Below are 20,300 nucleotides of genomic sequence, written 5' to 3'. Positions count from 1 at the left end.
ATATCCAAGTATCCCTGAATAAGCTGCCTTCAGTTTTTCCTCATCAGTAAAACCCGTGTCCTCTTTTATTATATACGTATTATAAACCTTGGTCTCGTAGTCTACTAATGTCATAGTCCAACCCTAGGGAATAAGTATAATTAAAAGGACATCTCCTAATTTAAAGTCCTTTTGAAATTCCAGGTCTGTCATTTAAAATAAAAATCCATTTAAAACAATATTCTGAGGTTTACTTTCTGGATAGTAATATCCTGGAGTTAATTTTCTCTTGAAGTTAAGAAATGTTTTATGTGAATTAATTTCCTTGAGTCACAGATAATGGAATTTTTAGTGAATTGACAGTCATACTGAGACAGCCACTGTAGTAATTATGCAGTTTAGCTACACTTACATTTGGTTAGTTAGAAAGATGATACCAGTAAATTGTAGCCATGGCTTCAATTACCATATATGGATTGGTTTTTAACATTGTTCCATGGCTTAGCTCATCCCTCAAAATATTTGGAAGTGCATAGTGCCGTTCATATGGGTTGCTGGGAAAAGCAAAAATATTGGAATCAGCAGAGATTCAGAACCTTCTCTAGGTAGTTCAGTGATGTCATCCTTATATAGGATGCATAGAATTACTTCATAAGCCTCCAATATATTGATCTAATAACATAATTTCATATTTCAAGATCAGTGCTTGCTGGAAAGTAGTATGCTTTGCAAAGTCTGCAGTTAGTCTGGTGACTCTTAAGTTTCAAATCATATTGCGTTTTAGCAGCTTCAAAGATGTGTATTTTGTCTTCACTAACATATGTTTAGCTGTCTGATGGCTAAACCTGATTTCAGGCATTGGATTCAAATAACTGTTCAGCAGTGTGCTGTGACTTTTCCCATTAACTCAGCCACTTTGCTTAAATCCATAATTTGTAACAAACATATGGTTGTGCTAAAATGAGAATAATTATAGTTGAGTTTTAAATGGACATTTCCACTTAAAATTTTTATATAATCTTTGTTACTAATGTATATCTCACACCTTATTAGGAATGATTGTATCTAAATTTCATCGACACACTCTTTCTGAAAAATTATAATCTCAAGAGACAGCAGTAGGTGACTTATAAACAAACATGTAGAAGTTGAAAGCTCTCACCTAAGGGCCATTATTTACATATAGGTTCATAGAAAAAAACTTTTGAAAGATTTCTCTAAGAGTGGGAGAATTTGTGCCTATGTATGTGAAGATAGAACCAATCTAAACAACTATAAGTTTAAATAATCTACAATACTGGTGTCCTTTCTGATCCTCGACTATTGCATTTTCATACTTTTAAATATTCATTTCAACTTGAAATCAGAATATGAATAGAGTTCCATGAATAAAAAATTTCATTTTTATCTTGAGATATAGCTCAAGCTATATCATGAGATGTAGCTTGTTAGACCTATAGTTGTTGGAAAGCATATGTTATTCTTCTTTGACTTTATATTTTTGACATGTTGAACACTAATTTTCCTTCATGAATTATATCTTTAAAATGCACTTGGATGTGAAAAAGGGTGCATTCAGTTAATACAGGCCATAGTCAGAATCCTGAATATAACTAGGGCACAATTTTAAAAGGTGACTAAAACTTACTTTCTGTAAGTGTAAGCATATCAGTTACCCTCCAGATATATTTCTTTCCAGCAAAAATAATTCTAGATTGCATATTAATTATAATCCACCTGGTTATATCTGTTTGGGAAGTAATATGTGCAAATACTGTGGCATTATTTATATACTATTACATTGACTATTTACATTCAACTTTTCTTTAATAAACTTAGAGCAGTTTTAGATTCACAGCAAAGTTGAGTGGAAAGTACAGAAAGTTCTCACATAAGTTCTATCCTTACATATGTACAACCCCTCCCCCCACTATCAACGTCTCACGCCAGAGGGGTACAGTTGTTACAACTGATGAACCTACACTGACATATCATTATCATCAGGAGTCCAAAGTTTACATTAGAGTTCACTCTTGATGTTTCACATTCTATGAATTTTGACAAGTGTCATAGTAATGACACGTATCCACCATTGTAGTGTCTTACAGAAGAGTTTCACTGCCGTAAAACTGTGCTCTGCCTGTTCATCCTTCCCTCTCCCCAACCCCTGACAAGCCTACTTTTGATCTGCTTGCCTTGAACAGATACTGTCTGTTGCAAAGTACATAAAACACATAATATGTCCTGCTTTGAAAGGGATGTGAGCTATGCATTGATTCTGGTCTTGGAGCTCACATGATTTTTTTTCTGCATGTGTGAATGATGATGGTAAGATATTATAGCCTAGTTTGTGATTTTTTTCTGAATTGAAATCATTTAGCAAATTCTGAAGTAATCCTTAGAGGATCTAAAGATAACAGACGATTCTTTTCCAGTTTTACATTGAATAGGTTCTCAGTGAAGCTATTAAAATTTAGTTTACATTGGAAACATTGTTATGAATATTAAAATAATGTTTTGAATTGGCCCCCCTTAAGAGCATAACTGTGAAGAAGCTCTGATGACTTTAACATCCTAATTATTCTCTTGTTTATTACAGCTTTAGTAGAATTACTTGAAAAATTTGTCCTTCATCTCTCTGAAAGCCCATCTGAATGCTACTTCCCCTCAGTGGAATATACAGGTACAGTTTAAACATTTTTGTATTTTGGAAAGTGCTCAGTGTGCAAATAGATAATGTTTCATAGAGGAGTGTAATTAGACACAAATATGCACAAGGTTTTTTCACCCTAAAAAATCTCTCCCTTTGTGCCATATACATTCCAGATATCTTTCAGTTTTTCTGTGCAAATGTCTGGGTTTCCTTGTAACTTTCTAGCTTCGTTTTTGAGCTCTTTTTTTTTTTTCTGTCTACCCATTAAAAATTGTTTTTCCTTAAGGCAGTATCTTCCAATGTCTTTTACTCTTCTGTTTTTATCCACTAGGAGATGATTTCCTAGTGATCTCATCTGCTTGTACTGTTCTACCCACCTTATATATTGATAACTTCTAAATATACCTCTTCTACGCAAAGATCTATAAGCTTCATTCTCATATTTCCAGATGCTTAATTGGTAAACATCACCTGGATGTGCTAAAGAACCCTCAAGCTCAAAATGTCCACCTTCTCATACGTCACTGAGATACATCCTCCTCCTACACTGTCTATTTTTGTGGGCAGTGCAATCATCTGTCCATCTAAGCCAGGTTCCCCCCCAGTCACCAAACTGTATTCTGTGTTCTTAATATAGCTCAAATTTATCTACTTATATCTATCTCTACTCTTCTTTATGTTAGTTTAGGCCACCATTACTTTTTGCCTAGGTTATTACAACATTCTCTTTACCTGATGTCTCTAATTGGAGTCTCATCTTTTCAGAGGTATTCTTTATGCTGCTGTCAGAGTGACCTGTGAAGTGTAAATCTGACCCGCTCTTTCCTCTACCTCTTAGAAGCGTACCATTGACCACTGCATACAGTTTAATCTTCTTATCATAGTACCCAAGGCCTTATGTTGCTCTTCTCCTTTCTTCTCTAGCATCATCCCTTTCTCTCCACGCCTCATATTTGTTTTTCAGGGGCACTAAACTATTAGCAGCATTGCCAACCTCACCCTCTCTTCTCCAAATACACATTCATTTATTCAACAAATGGATATTTTCCTCTGCTGTATAATAGAACTGCTGTAAGCACTTGGACACATCAGTGGACAAAAGAGAAAAAAAGTCTTGCCTTTACAGAGTTTACCTTCTGATTGGAAGACAAACAATAAATAAGTAAAAAGATTCAGTATGTCAAGTGGTATGGTGGTAAGTGAGAAATGCAGAGCAGGGAAGGGGTCTAGGAAGTGCTAGTTGGGGGTGGCGGTTCCAGTGTTAAATAGTGTTCAGACCAGCAGAAATTGGGAGCAAGATACATGGATGTTTCCAGAGGGAGAGACTTCCAACAAGTGACTAGGAAGGAGATTAGTACAGCTCAGAAGGAGTATGGGGGAAGGATTGTTGGTGTTGAAGTTAGAGAGGAGAGGATGATATAGGTTTTTTGTTTTTTCTTTTTTTTTTTCTTTAGGCCACACTGCGTGGCTTGTGGGATCTTAGCTCCCCAACCAGGGATTGAACCTGTGCCCTCGGCAATGAAAGCACGGAGTCTTAACTACTGGACTGCTGGGGAACTCCCTGATCTAGGGTTTTTAAAGTCATTGCAAGGTCTTGAACACAGGAGTGACATGCTCTGATTTACATTTTTAAAAGATCACTATTGCTGCTGTATCAGGAAAAGACTGAAGAACAAAGGGCTAAAGCAGGGAGATGAGTTAGGAGGCTATTGAAAAGATGAAATGGCAGTGGCTTGGATGAGGATGTCAGTGGAGTTAGAAGTACTTGGATTCTAGGTATATTTTGAAAATAGGACCAACAGAATTGAGTAACAGACTGAATATGGGGTGGGAGAGAAAGGAGTCAAAAGACCCAAGTTATTGATCTGAGCCACTGGAAGGATGGGATTACCAAACACTGAGATAGCGAAGAATGGGTAAAGAATAGGTTTCAGAGAGGAGATTAGGAGCTTGCTTTTATGTTATGTTTCCAATACTTATTACACATTTAAGTAGACATGCTCTGTACATGTTGGCTGTTTGAATCTGGAACTTAGGGAGAAGGTAGGGCTGAAAATACAAATTACTAAATCATCAGCTTAGTATATAAAGCCAATACACATCTCTTTGTCATGTTTTTCTCATATTCTGACTTAATGTCTAATTCCTCACGTGACAGCACACTCCTGTAAGGTAGTTTCCTTGTCTTACCTGTCGTATCCTCTGCACCTAGAGTAACAGTGCCAATAAATGTTTGACAAATAAAGGAAAAAATGGGGCTTCCCTGGTGGCGCAGTGGTTGAGAGTCTGCCTGCCGATGTAGGGGACACGGGTTCATGCCCCGGTCCGGGAAGATCCCACATGCCGCGGAGCGGCTGGGCCCGTGAGCCATGGCCGCTGAGCCTGCGCGTCCGGAGCCTGTGCTCCGCAACAGGAAAGGCCACAACAGTGAGAGGCCTGCATACCGCAAAATAAATAAATAAATAAAAAATAAAGGAAAAAATGGATAGAAGAATGAAGGATAAAAGCTTTGTATACTGTGTCAACCAGTTGGTTTACTCTATTGTCTGTTAAAATTAAAACATTTAAGATTTCTGAGCATTGATTCATCTTGTGCCTTAGGACAATGAATTTAGTAACTGTGTAAAGGGTGAAGAACTAAAATTTCCCAAAGGTGAATATCCAGTGCCTGGGGCTCAGTAAATGAAGACACAGTGAAGAAAAAGCAGAGAGGTAGCATAGGCTCATGATAATAGATCATCATGGGATATTGCCCCTCTTCCTCATAAGGGTAACATGACTTTTCTGTTTGCTAAAGAAACCATCCTTCAAATATGTGTTATTTATTCAAGTTAGACACAATGTGTCAAATCTCCATAAAAAGAAAAAAACTTTAAAGATACATTTTCAGTCTGGCTCAGACTAATTTTTTTAGCTCTGTTATTCATCACTGCCCCAGTACATCCTGTGCATTCATATCACTGAACCTTTGTTCCTACTGTTCCCTCTGGATAAACCTTTTCCTCCCCATGACACCCATATGATAATGTCCAACTGCACTGTGAAGTTGCAGCTAGAATGTCACCTACCTTCTTATTCCCAGTCAGAAGTCCCTCCTCTGTGCTCCTGTTGCATTCACATTAAACTACCATTTTGATATTTATTATATTGTATATGGCTAACTTAAATTATTTCATTAGGTCTCAAATGCCTCTGTATCTTTAATATGGCATTTGAGATATTTTTATTGGGTTACATGTACATACTGTCACATAGCGTCCATATTCACACAGTACATTCGTATAACAATCCTAAAGCTATTGGGATTTACAAAAATACATAGGAACATGTACCTAATTAAATCACAGTGACATCTAATGCAGATTTGGGAAAGGGATAAAAGTGATCCTAAGAAAATGAAAGCAAAGAAATGAGAGGAAAATACAAGGCAGAATTAAACAGAGATTAAGGTAGGCGAAGGGCATTGGTAACTATTGACCACTGCTTGTGAATTAAATAGAGTGCTGGGGCACCTGATGTGCATCATGTCATTCAACCCTGTAACTACAGTTGCCCCTTGAACAACATGGATTTGAACTGTGCAGGTCCCCTTACAGGCAGATTGTTTTCAATAAATACATACTACAGTACTACCAATCCATGGTTTGTTGAATCCTTGGATGCCGAACTGAGGATAGAGAGGGCCAGCTGTAAAGTTATACTCGGATTTTTGCCTGCATGGGGTTGGCGCCCTAACCCTTGTGTTGTTCAAGGGTCAGCTGTACTCTCTGAAGTAGGCCTACTCATCACATTTAAAATCAGGAAACTGAGGCTCAGAGGGAAGAAAAGAGAAATTGTCAAGAGAATTTTGAGGAAAAGCGTCTGTGAAGAAAGTTACAACTTTATGAACAAACCTTAAAAAGAGTGTGAAAAACATACAGGGATTAATGATCAAGTCTGTGAGTAAGAAAGGAAACAAGTAAGAAGTGGTGATCATGGAGATTTGCATGGCCAAAGTGGGTATCGGGCTTCCCTGGTGGCGCAGTGGTTGAGAGTCCGCCTGCCAATGCAGGGGACATGGGTTCGTGCCCCTGTCTGGGAAGATCCCACAGGCCGCGGAGCCTGCGCGTCCGGAGCCTGTGCTCCGCAATGGGAGAGGCCAGAACAGTGAGAGGCCCGCGTACCGCAAAAAAAAAAAAAAAAAGTGGGTATCTCTCGTCTTCAGTATGATGGTCTTCAAATTCTGCAGCTCTCTTTGGCACATTGTTCTATTGGGTCGTATTTTCTATAGATAATTTAAAATTAACGTTATGTTGTATATGTTATCTAAATACTCAACAAGGCTGATTGCTCAGTGTGCATGCATTTACTACCCTCTGTTATATTTCTAAATTATGCTGAGGGAGATCTCAGATGTTGGCTTCATTGAATGTATTAACTAGACAGATAAACCCTGAATGTGAATTTAAATCCTTTAAAGGCTCCAGCGGAACAGCTCTCCACTGGCGTTGTAGAGCACAGATGAAAATAAAGTGGCTTCCTGTTGATTGATTGTTACCCTTTATCATTTACTTTTTGGCTGGTGGAACAGTGGTTTGCTATTATAAAATTTCACTCTATTTACTTTAAATAACCAAAAACCATGTTTTGATATAAAAGATGTTTCAAAGCAGACACTGGATAGATATATTCAATGTTTTTTCTTGTTTCTTGAAATGAGAAATTGATTGGCTTCTTAAACATGACAGCTTGCTAAACCCTAAGGTAGCTGAAATTAGAATAACACAGTCATCCATCTGTTGTTAGCTCCCTCAGGATTTCAATCCATTATAAAATTTGCAAATTCTGGAAAAATCAAATTAGTTTGGCTGTTTATCACCTTAAAGAAAGAGGACAAACAGATAAAGTTCTGCACACTTGCAGTTTGTAACTCCATACAAGTATCTTTCCAAATCCTAACAGACACTAACCATTTGTCAGCTCATTTCCCTGGGATGAGTTGGAGGTTTTTTTCTTCTGCAGTTGCTTCTTTGAAATGATAAATTAAGTAGTCCTTTCAGGGTGGTAAATATTTTAATTTTATCCTTTTTCTCTTTATGTTATTAATCAAAAGGTTGGAAAAAATATCAGAATATCATTGTTTCATCTTTTGATTAATATATACAGTTAAATATCCATTATACTTCCTTTGGGTATTCAGCAAATATGCTCTTTTCTGTTTTGCATTTATGGAGCGTGTTTGTGAGTATGGTCAATAATTGGCAAGGAGGTATATAATATGAATGACCCTGTCCTCAAGGAGGGGAAATAGGACATATACCTAAAATGATGAATTAAATAATTTGCAGCGTATGGTAAAATAGAAAATAAAGAAATGGAGAACTGACATTTTTCAGCTGGCTACTTTGTTTCAGGCAATGTGCTAGAGCCTTTAAGTATGCTATTTGAATTGAGGTTTTGTCAAATGAGGGGTTGTGTGGTATGTGCCACAGGTGTTCAGTGGAAAGAGTGACTAGTGTTGACTAATGCCATTATGGAAGATTAGGGGAGGAAGCAATGATAGAGCAAGAGGAGTGGCACTAGTGAAGCCTCCTGGGCCATTACAGCTGAAAGAAATAGGAGAGGCGAAGAGTCTTGCAGGCAAGGGCAATTGTATAATCAAAGACGTGGAAAAGAGTAATGCTTTTCTCCAAATAGTGCTGACTATATCACGTAGGATGCTGAGACTTAGGCTAGTTTACTGGTCGTAAGGAATTAAATTTTATGGCAGTAAAAATTGAATAAAATGGATAGATAACAACCACATGTTAAAAAAGAAGCAACAGAACCTTCAGGCTTACTTTGGGGAAGGAGGAAGGTAGGAAGAAATGGACTGACTGGTTGGTTTCTTTGGGTGGTGAGAGTTCTCTGGCTTTACTACTGATATAGCAGGGCTTCAGGAGAGTCAGTCAACAGCCAAGCTGTAACTGCTTCTCTAATACTGGATTTGTCGGGAGATATGGTTTACTATTCTGAAAAATTATTTAGTTTTGCACTATTAGCCAAGTGCCAGGCAGAATAGATTTAATTTCTTCTACCACTGCTCTGTGTGCTAGCTTTCCAAGTTAAAAGTAGAACAGAATGTGTTACCAAAGTGAGTGATTTCAGTCAATATTCAGTTAATTTTTTCAACTCATTTTGTTTTGAGACTATTATATTTATAATTAAAATGATTGGTTATTGCAAATAATTAATGCTGAGATTGAATTAGGCATTGTTGAGTAGGGTAAGTCTGATGCTATAGGTGTCATTGGTTGGCCTTTATTCAGTAACTTATTGTGCTTCACAGTGACTCTGGGGTATCCTTTTGTTTCTTGATTTCAATATACAGAAAATTGTTTGTTTGTTTATTTATTTATGGCTGCATTGGGTCTTCGTTGCTCCATGCTGACTTTCTCTAGTTGTGACGAGCGGGGGCTATTCTACTTGGCAGTGCACTGGCTTATTGTGGTGGCTTCTTGTTGCAGAGCACAGGCTCTAGGCGCGCAGGCTTCAGTAGTTGTGGCCCACAGGCTCTAGAGCACAGGCTCAGTAGTTGTGGTGCACAGGCTTAGTTGCTCCTCGGCATGTGGGATCTTCCCAGACCACGGCTCAAACACATGTCCTCTGCACTGGCAGGTGGGTTCTTAACCACTGCGCCAGCAGGAAAGCCCCAGAAAAAATTTTTAAGTTCATATCTATTTCCATCTCCACCTTGCTTCTAGTTTGATACGTAAAGCACAATTTTTGTTGTTCATTGGATGTTTGTTCATTTATTCGTTCATCTACTCATTCATTCACTCAGTGTTTGTTAAGCACTTATTACATATCCCACACACTATTGTGCACATTTCAGTAAATCACTGGTTACCAGTGATGCATCAGAGTCCCCTGAAAACATCCATTTTTATCATTAAATTTTACTTAATCATTTTGCTCCATCAATTTTATTTCTGAAGATTTTAATTTCTGCTTCATAAGTTGTTTTTAGTCCAGATTAAATGTAACAAAGATTATTTCACTGAACTTTTGTAGCCCAAGATCCATTTCTACTTGTCAGGTTGTCATATTGTATGTCAAATACAGATTAAAATATGAAGCCTCTTTTTTAATATATACCTGTGAACCATTTTCTGACTTCATTACTGCTTCAAGAAACTTTTCATTTCTTCTTTTTCTAACGGAATTTTATTCACTCTCAAGTCACCTACATCTGTATCAGATTAGTGATTTTTTGAGTGGATATTTGATATTTGTTTTGGTCTGCTTAATACCTCATATATTCTCCTTTAAAAGTCTTTTTGGAGATTTAACTGATACCTTCTTTAAAGTGAAATGTGTGGAGCAAGGTATCACTGTCCAATTATAACTGTCTCTAAAGTTCAGTTTTATTCCTTTAAGTGTGGATCTCAACTTCAATGCACAAGAAGTAAGCTGTTAGAGGTCTTCTAAAAAGACAAATGACTGAACAGTCACCTTCCGCAATCTTGTTCAGTAGTCTGGAGTATTTATTTTCACTTTTAAAATGCTCCTCCGAGGATTTTGATATACAGCCACAACTGGAAAACATTACCTGTTGAAATGTGCAGAGTTAAGTTTTTACTCTGAAGGTACAGAATCATAAGCTTTTAGAGGGAATGGACTTGGGAAATTATTCCTACAACATCAGGAAACTTATCTGTCATCTCAGGCCGACAGCTAGGCCACTCTGGAAAGACGCTATTCTTCCATGGTGAAGAACTAAGAACTTGAACCTTATGTAAATATTCAGTGTCATAGTCTTTTTGGGCAAATTCTCTCATCTTGATTCTTGACTTTATTCCATTCTTTACTGTAATGGTAGAAGGTACTCTGATCTATAGAATCCATGACATTGGGAATGCCCATTCTTAGCACTCTTAGTTCACTGCATACTTCTCCTCTATTGTGAAGATATCTATATGTATTCTACTTTCCAAAAGGGAAACATAAGTATTATTTTAAGCATACAAATCTACATATTAACAAAGATATTTCTTATGCTTAATAATCTAATTTTATGTGTACTACATTCTAAGTGTTATCATCTAATCTAACTTAACATTGTCTGGTAGTAGCTTATAAAATCACTTTCGTCATTATATCACATTATGATAGTTGATAAGTAGGTCTGTTCCATGGCTTTAGCAATATATAAAGTCAATGTTTATTTTATTGAAACTATTGAAATTTTGCAAAATCAGCCAATGTCACTGACACTACTGCACTAAAGTTTTACATTATTTCAACTTAGGAAACTAAGAACTTGAAATTATGGTGAGCATATGAATGATGATTAATAGTTTTTAAATATTGGTCATTATTTTGTGAGTGAGAATAATTTGTGGTATATGTTTTAGTACCAAGTGATAGAAACCCAAATCAGACTTTTTTCTTTTTTTGTCTAAGCAGAAAAAGAGGCAGAATCTTTGGCTCATAGTATTCAGTAATAGTGTAAAGCTGTCCTTAGCAATTTGTCTCCTTTCTATGTCTCTCCCTTTCCTTGTATTGAATATATTGGATTCATTTTTCTCTACTGGAGACACAGAGTACTCATAGCCCTGTAGTTAAAGGCGAGGGCATTGTGGGGGAATACCATCTTCACGCTAGTTTGAAAAATCTGGAGAAGACATTGCTCAGCCTGTTGCTAGGAGAAGGACAAAATTGGTATCCTTCTTCCTTAGGGACAGAAGGTACATCTGTTAGCAGAGTAAGAGTTATGAATAGCAAGGAATTCTAAGCTATATGAACTGTAGCTTAATTATTATCATTATAGGTGAAATTCAGCAATATTGCTGAGATCGTATTCTGATCTAGATAAGTAAAACTCAGATGTAGCTTATCAAGAAACTAACTGACACCTATCTTTTAAATTTTTTATTTATTTTTCTTTAAGAAATCACCCCTCTAGGCTAGATAGGTGACCAACCAGCCTGGTTTGCCTGGGACTGTGAGGGGTTCTTGGGGCATGAGACTAAGTGCTAAAACCATGCAAGTCCTAGGCAAACTAGAAGTAGGTTACCTTTACCAAGAGTGCTGAAAGATAAATTATTGTTGCTTTAAAGAGTAGATGTTTGATAACCGTGATGTTTACTTTGTTCTTCCCTATCTCTGCAGATCTCAAGGCTACCCATATTTTAAGGTTCAGTTTCAATGCCACTTCTTCCCAATCTCTGCCTCCTGTGAATTCATGTAATTCTTTATCTGTACCACTCTTGTTCCACTTTGTGCTTTAAAACATCTTTGTCAGAGTTATCTATATACACATTTTATCTCTGACACTACAGGCAAAGTTCTTTTAGGGCATGATGTATGATTTATCTTTTATCCCTCATAGATTCTAGCGTGGTGCTCCACACTTTATAAGAAGGGATTTATTAAAAGTAATGAATAAATTCATGAGTTAAGTAGGTATATTGTTAATAATATGAGATGTACCAGTGTGTAATGGGAAAAAAAAACTGCTGATACAGAATTCAGAAAACCTAGCTTTTGCCCCTCCCTATCACTAGATAACTCTGTGATTTTGGACAATTTCCTTATTTGTGTGTGTGTGTATCCGCACACACACACACTGTGCACACACTATAATTTCTTCAGGCAAAAATGGAAAGTTTCAGCTAGATCCGCCTTGTTATCTAGTGATGCTTTTGAGTGTTCATGCTTAATTTGGTCATCCAGTGTTGTCAAAGACTAATCCAAACTTTCAGCCTCTCCTGTAGTCCTCTGTACTGTGCAACCCCTTCACTTTTGGTACATGATCACACTTCATACCTCACAGAGAAAATCTGCCTGCGGGAAGAAACTTGTTCAGTCCACCCTCGTACATTGCTGTACGTTATATGTAGAATAATATCAATTATTCCTTCCTGACACTCACGTGTAAATCTTTAAGAAGTAAACAGACATACTTATCTATATTTGTAATTCAAAATCTTATATATGCATTGCTTGATGAGAGTACAGTATTCTAGACCATTTTTGTGTTAACAGCTTTTGTGTCCTGAAAACCAAGTAAAAGTAGATTGCTTTAAAACTATGATTATTTGTTTTGTACTTAATATACTTCTAAATGCTTTTTTTAAGAGAAAAGGTATTTTGTAAAAAGTTTCCTGTTAATTCCTTTGAAAAATGTAACTGACAGCTCTTAAAAGAACAGGATTCATCAGTGTGTTTTCAAAATTTACATTAAAATATGTAAAAATATTGCTGTCATCAATTTTCAATTAAAATGTGATTATTATGCAGAGTTTTATACATTTTTATAACCCAGTGTTCTGTTGTTTATAGCTACTGATGCAAGTGTGAAGAATGAAAATCTTTCATCTGTGCAACAGCTTGGCGTTAAAATGACTGTCAGGTATATTATAGGGAAATATCTCCCTGTGCATTTCTAGAATTTGTTTTGTCTAGCTGATGTGTGCTTAATAGTATTTAATTTAACAATCAACTATTTTGTATGCTTTAAATGCAGAGTTTGTCATTCAGAAAATAATAACTTTGTTTTTAGAATATTGGCATATGATTGAATTACCCTTGCAGGTAAATCAGTTACAGTTCATTACTACTTCATAGGCTAACTACAACGTATTTAAGTCTCTATGACTGTCAGGTTTTTTCCAAAAACAACATTTTAAAAATCAGCACATTGGTAGCACAATCATACCATTTTCTAAAATATGTTTAGTTTTTACTGTCAGGATATAGTTATGAGTACAAAAGTACCTTAATGTAGATGCAGAAGTTAAAATGAGTAAACCAATTATAGTAGTTTGAATTTTTTGTACTGAAATTATAATTTTCAAAAGAAATGGACAAGCAGAACAGACTGGGAGTTAAGGTCTGAGTCCTTGAACTCCTCTTTTTCTTGATTATTACATGGGAATCTTGATAGTCCCATTCTGTCTACTTCATTGGGTCATCTTCAGAATCAAGTGTAAAAAAGATGCATGTGAAAGCTTTTAAAAAAGACTGTTTGGGGCTTCCCTGGTGGCGCAGTGGTTAAGAATCCGCCTGCCAATTCAGGGGACACGAGTTTGAGCCCTGGTCCGGGAAGATCCCACATGCCGCAGAGCAGCTAAGCCCGTGCGCCACAACTACTGAGCCTGTGCTCTAGAGCCCGCGAGCCACAACTACTGAGCCCATGCACCTAGAGCCCATGCTCCACAACAAGAGAAGCCACCGCCATGAGAAGCCCACGCACCGCAAGGAAGAGTGCTCCCACTCACCACAACTACAGAAAGCCCGCGTGCAGCAACGAAGACCCAACACAGCAAAAAATATATATATAATAATAAAAATAAAAATGAAAAAGACTCTGTAAATCCATAGCATTATAACAAAAACTATGATAGTAATTCTAGCTCACCCACCTATATCACATAGGGTATATAACCCATTGATTATGTTTTGTGACCCTGCACCCGCCTTTTATATTGTAATGACCTATTTCCATTCTGAAATGGAAACCATAGATAATATGAGCAGTCTAGTCACATATATTTTTTTAATTCAACATAATGTCTTACTGTTAAGAGATAACCGAAGTGATTTATAATGAAACGTTTGTATACTACTGCGGTGCCAGTAGTGAGACAATAGCTGGCACCCATTTAGAATCATTGTAGCTGTGGCAGCTATGAATGGACTGATTTTATTTTGGTGCGTCATATATTACAAGAGGGTTGCCACTGGCAAAGTGACTTTGCAAAATGGTGAACAAGTCTTAGTAAGGCTTCAAGCAAAGCAAAAGAACTATCTTTCCCTAACTTACACATGGTTTCATTCAGTGTATAATAAAATATATGACTAATATTTTATGATTTTATATGAAACAGAATTAGTTTCAGATAATTATAAATAGATTTTTCATCTATGCAAATGACAAGCAGGGCATTTACAAGTTGTTACTGTGCAGGACTGACTGTCCCATGTCTAACCTCCTGGCCCTTACTCAGCAACTATCTGTAGTCCCCCAGTCACTATGACAATCAAAAGCACTCCCGTAAATTTCCAAACTAGCCCCTGGGGGAGGTGCCACCCTCATATAGGACCATTGGGCTATATGAACTCTAAAATTGCTTCTAAACTTAACATTATGTCAATCTAGCCTATGAACATTCCATGTTTTAGATTAAGTTCAGGAAAAAATGCTTATATTCTACTACTCATCTATAGTATCCATGTTTTGTTCTTTCACTACCATTTCATTTTCCTTTAAAGTTGTTGTATTTACCAGATGAATACTGCTAATTCCAATAGATCATAAGTATCAGGTACATATATTGAGTGTTATTCTTTCATAAGTGCTTTGTATAACTAGTTACGCTAAAAGTAGAAATTTGAAAACTTAAAACCATGAGATCTCAAGAGAACTACACTTTGATGAATGTTAAAAAATGAATTTACAATGCAGGGCCTGACATTTTTTCATTATGTTTTCTGGGCTTTTACAGGTATGGCAAGTTCCTCAATCTGTTAAGAGATGATGCAGAAAATGATCTTACCTTGGTTTTAAAGCATTGTGAGAGATTCCTGAAACAGCAGCAAGCTTCTGTAAAATCTTCTCTTCGTATCCTTTTCAAATAACTGACAGTACTTGAGCTCTCTTCATATGTTTTTCAGAATCCTTTGATGGGGTACTTTAATACATTAATAGGAAAAGAATACTTTAACCTATATTAGTGATTTGTTACGATACACCTTTATGGTATTTAATTTTATATTTTAAATATGTACTTTATTAGACTGAGTAGTAATTATTAAATTTTATTAGTTGAATCTTAAATAAATAAGTAAAGTTATTAGAATGTATTTTCAGTTATATATAAGGAAGTTTTAGGTTTAGTAAATCAATAATACTCTAGATTTAGTAAATCTATAATAAGAATAAAACATGCATTTATTTTATTTGAATTGGTTATCTTTCAGAAATAGGGTTTGACTTTAAGAAAAAAGTGTATACAGATCTTTTGCATTACTGAATTCTCAACATATGTGGATTTTTTTTTTATACTTGATTATGCTAATAATTTGGCAGATAACCTAAACTAGAGAAAGGATGGTACTATTGTGTTAGTGACTTGAACAGTGTGTTTCCACGGAACAGATAGTTTTTCCTCCAGTTGCTGGTGCTGTTGGCCTCCACTGGGCATGTCAGCACACATGTTAACATTAAAATAGTCACTGTGCAAGTGATTTATTAATAAAGTTTGATTTTATATCAATAGCTTATAAATTGGTTGAAGACAAAAGAACTAACTGTCCTTAATATCTCTTTCCTGAGATTCTAGAAATGAATATTTATGGAGTTCTTATATCTCACCATGTTAAGATAAACTATTATAAAAGTTCCTTAACTGTGCTTTTCAGTCTGCTTGCAGGGGAGTTACACTGGCCATGACTGGTTTGTATCTTCTTTGTTCATAATAATGTTGGGGGACAAAGACAAAACATTCCGATTTCTTCAGCAGTTCTCCAGGCTTCTGACTTCTGCTTTCCTTTGGTTGCCAAGACTACATATTTCTGTAAGACTTTTTAGTCTATTTTTAAAGGAGTATTTTAAATTTTAAGGAAAATCCTATTTAAATTCATTGGGATCTTATTATTTTATTTGTAGAGTGCGCTATGTACTCGTTTTCTATCTGAATGCAATTTTGAGCGATTCCTTTTGAAGATATAGATTTGGCATTTTCTCGAATACTTGCTGTCTTACCTAATGGTAACTGAATGAAAGATTAGTGATAATAGGTGCATTATTAAATTTTAAACTTGTCATTTAGTAAATTATAAAGTTCCATATATAAAAAGAAAACTATTGAATGGATATTTTTATTCTTGTTCTGTTAGAAAGAATCTCTGGTTAAATTATAGTATGAGAAAATAATAAGTTGGAATTGTATCCATATTGTATAGAGGAAAATCACACTAACTTTGGAAATCTATGATGAGTTTTGATTAAGGTAGTATAGTGTATTTTTAAAGATTTTACTAGTTCCATGAGATCCAAGTTTAAAGGTAAGTGCATCCCTCTATTAAAGTTTCTGTATTTTGTTTTACTTATGTACTTATTGCATTTAAGACCTCCAACTTGGGGAAACTGTCCATTAAAATAAGCCATGCTAATGCTTCCCAAACCTTTTTCATGACATGTTATCCTTGGACAACAGAATTACACGGTACCCAAGGATAAGTTGTTAAGGGGGCTAGAGAGTATCAATGTCAAGTTAAATGAAAGCATTTATGACATGCTTTTGCAATATGTATTTGTGATAAAGAAAAGAAAGCACCAAGGAGTACATTAAATATTGAAATTTTATGATTTTATGCTTGAAATAGCTGTATGTAATTCCTGAATAATACTTCACCATAATGAGAAATTTGCTCACGTGAATAGCAGGAAGCAAAAGGCAAAAAGCTATGTACTAGCTTTTCTCCAATCAATGGAACTGTTTTCCTTCTGTTAACCAGAGTTTGAACAATTCTTTAAATTGTACGTGAAGATTTAAAATATCTTAAAGGTCTTTCACTCTTTCATTTACAAATGTAATGTTGAACATTCTTTTGATAATAAGTATGAATTTTAAGTCTATCACACATTTTCATGTCAAGTATTTTAAAATGATACCTACATGCCACTAGTCTTAAGTATTCTACTTTAGTGTTCAGAGTGTGACACAGTCAGACATCACCAATGAACTGTTTTCAACCATAATTTTGTAAAGTTGCATTTCTGCCTTGACGCTATAAACCTAGTTTTCTCACACATTATTTTATTTTTAACACAACAAGAGTGATGTGCTCCACTAGCATTTCTTCCTATAAAACTGAAATCAGGCAGGACTCTAGCAGCTTTGAGTTTATCAGATTTGCCATTTTGATAGCATCAATTTAATATGGAATATAGATCCGTGAATGGAATGGAGTGACTTATTCCTCAGGGGTTTTAGAATGAGCTCTCGATGTAAAACCTTGACACCTTTCTGTTGGTGCATCTGTATCATCAGTGAAGACTCATGCAGTGCCTTCTGTAGTATCATTTCTTTTCCTTTTCAAGTACAAATATACCAAGTTGAATATTTTATTTATTTTATTACCAGTAGTTTGTTTTACTGTTTCTTTGTAAAACAAATAACATTCTGCTAAACATTCCTCTTCAAGGATTCTATCTAGAACTGTTAGCTAAGTGCAGTTACTAATGTCCATATAGTCAGTACTCCATAGTTTAAATGTTTTTGATTTAGTAATCTTTTGGATTGGTGTTTTTGCTGTGCCACTTTCCTTGTTACTGCATGCAGTAATAGACTTTAATATATTACTTAAAAAGTGGTCCTTTTCTATTATGCTTGTTCCATTGGCCTCAGACATTACACTGACACTTTCTATGCAGGTTGACAACTTAAGCAAATCTGCAGTTGCCACAAGACATGTTAAAGACACTTTAGCTTTAGCCATTAATAGCACAGACTTGTCCACCATCTTTAGCACAATACCACATTTTTGTAATCCACCTCAAAAAAGCTTCAACCTGTTCCCCCAGTCCCCCATTCCCCTACCTCATTACCCTGTTCTATTTTTTTCCTTTTGTTCCATAGCCTACATCAATTCCCACTATGCTTCTTAATTTATGTATTTGTTTATTATTTATACACTTAAACATAAGCTCTCTGAGGGCAGGGTTTTGTTTGCTGACATGTCCCAAACTATGTCCCATCATAATTATTTAGTAAATGTGCTGAATATATGAATTAATATTTAAATAGAAATTTGTAAAGGACAGTAGGCTTTTTTATTACTTTAGGAAGTGTATTTAAGAGAGCTCCTCTACATTTGTAAAAGTGTTGTAAGCAAATTGCACCAAAAAGATTTAAAAATTTGGCCTAGGATAAACAGTATAGGACATAATGAAATATTAATTTGAAGTTCTCAAAATTTTATAAACTATTACTATTATTGTGAGATAAAAATAATTTGAAAAATGTGTCCTTAAGCTGTTTAGACCAGAAGAACTCTTTAATGTATTGATTTAATTAAATTATCTTCCAATTTTATTTGTCCTTAAGAAAATCCTTCCTGAATGATAAAAATAATCATTTTTTATGGAATTTCATCAAGAATCAGTTTGACTAATTGTTAACATCAAAGCTGTTAATAAATATAGATTAAGAAAAATCAAGAAATCAGTTATTTCCGTGGAGGAATACCTAATCTCAAACAATAATTATAATAAAAGTTACAGTTATATATGCCTTCTCTGTTAGTAGAAACATATGAAATAGAACAAATTAAATTGAAATAAAAACTGAAGTATTTTAATGCACATAAAACCAAAACTCCATTGATGATAAACCAGGCTGAAGTGGCATTTGAATGAAGTACTGTAGTTCAACAGGAAGGTATCATGGGACACTTACTTTATATACATTATATTATTTATATAGATAAAATAAGAGCGTGTGCGAATATCTATATCTTCCTCTTCATAAAATAAAGTAATAACTACCTAACGCGGGAAGTTTGGAGTTAAAAATTCTAATAGCATTGAAATACTCATTTGATTTTAATTTTACAACCATTATGTCATGGCACATTTGTAATCCATTTGCAGGGCATTAGCAATGGTTAAGTCATGTAACCAGTCACTTGCTTGGAAAGAGGACAGGTGTCAAAACCCCTTCCCTTTCTTACATGCGACTTTAAATCTTAATCATATTTGAAGATTCCATTTTCCTATGTGTTTTCTTTTTCCCTGAGAGGAGAAAGATTTGTTTTTTAGAATTATAGAATCAAAGTTTAAAAAGATATCTCCAGAGTTTTCTGTTCGCCCCTCTGCACGATGTGCATGATGCCATGCTGCACAGAGTCACTGCAGCACTGCCAATGAAACACGGCCTGTTCTCTGCCCACAGGACCCTAGAGTGGAGGGCTGGACTGGATTGGATTGGATCAGTTTGGATTGGTTTGGAGAGTTTGTCTTTTCTAATAGGGTCTTTCTATTTAATTTCCATAGATTTTTCTTAGTGTCAGGAATAAAATGACTCATCAGAACTACCTCTAGTGGAAGAAAAAAACTAAGGCTGCTTACTGTGTTTCATTTCTTTAAGCACATATCTTTCATTTTTAATCATTAAAGCCAAATACTCTAAGAAGTGGCATAACATGAACATTTTGATACTGATAATTTTTTGCATGATACTGGCCTAGGGTATATGTTACTTAGGTGATCTATTAAGCGCTGTGATCCTATATGTGGCCTGCTTAATCCTATATTCTGAATTTTATTTAGAGTTACCTTTTATTAAGCATTACCATGCTTTCCAAGAGTTATGACTAACCAAAATATACCAAAACACTGAAAGTATAACAAACATAATTTATAATTTGATGATTCAGAAGATTCCTTGTTATATTCATGTGACTCAGAGCTGTCATTATTGATTTGATTTTATGAATACCATTTCCTATAAATTAGAGTTATGAAATAATAATAGGCCAACTAACAAAACTTTTATTATAAGAAAGTTTCCTGTGATTACAGTGTGCAATCATTAGTATGTTGTTGTCATTCAGTCAATTTGTTGAGTAGCTACTCTGTGCAGGGCTTGGCGCTAGGAGCTGTGTTGGTTACCAAAATTTATGGCATAATTTCTTCTAA

At 35.4% G+C, this 20,300-nt stretch overlaps 1 protein-coding gene across 8 annotated transcripts in view; it reads left to right on the top strand.

Moving 5' to 3' along the window:
• Nucleotides 1-20,300, top strand: part of TBC1D32 (TBC1 domain family member 32) — a 186,349-nt gene that overhangs the window by 137,515 nt on the left and 28,534 nt on the right. For 7 of the 8 annotated variants that reach the window (XM_060283767.1, XM_060283766.1, XM_060283764.1 and 4 more), the window contains 4 exons: nucleotides 2,579-2,662; nucleotides 12,938-13,007; nucleotides 15,103-15,218; nucleotides 16,019-16,173. In XM_060283767.1, the coding sequence (XP_060139750.1) occupies nucleotides 2,579-2,662; nucleotides 12,938-13,007; nucleotides 15,103-15,218; nucleotides 16,019-16,173 (425 nt within the window). The remainder of the gene's footprint in view (nucleotides 1-2,578; nucleotides 2,663-12,937; nucleotides 13,008-15,102; nucleotides 15,219-16,018; nucleotides 16,174-20,300) is intronic. The other variant, XM_060283765.1, reaches the window with a different exon arrangement.

Source organism: Globicephala melas, chromosome 14, assembly GCF_963455315.2.
Source record: "Globicephala melas chromosome 14, mGloMel1.2, whole genome shotgun sequence".
NCBI lineage: Eukaryota > Metazoa > Chordata > Mammalia > Artiodactyla > Delphinidae > Globicephala > Globicephala melas.
The sequence above is the reverse complement of the archived record's forward strand: the minus strand, read 5'-3'. Positions and strand labels throughout refer to the sequence as shown.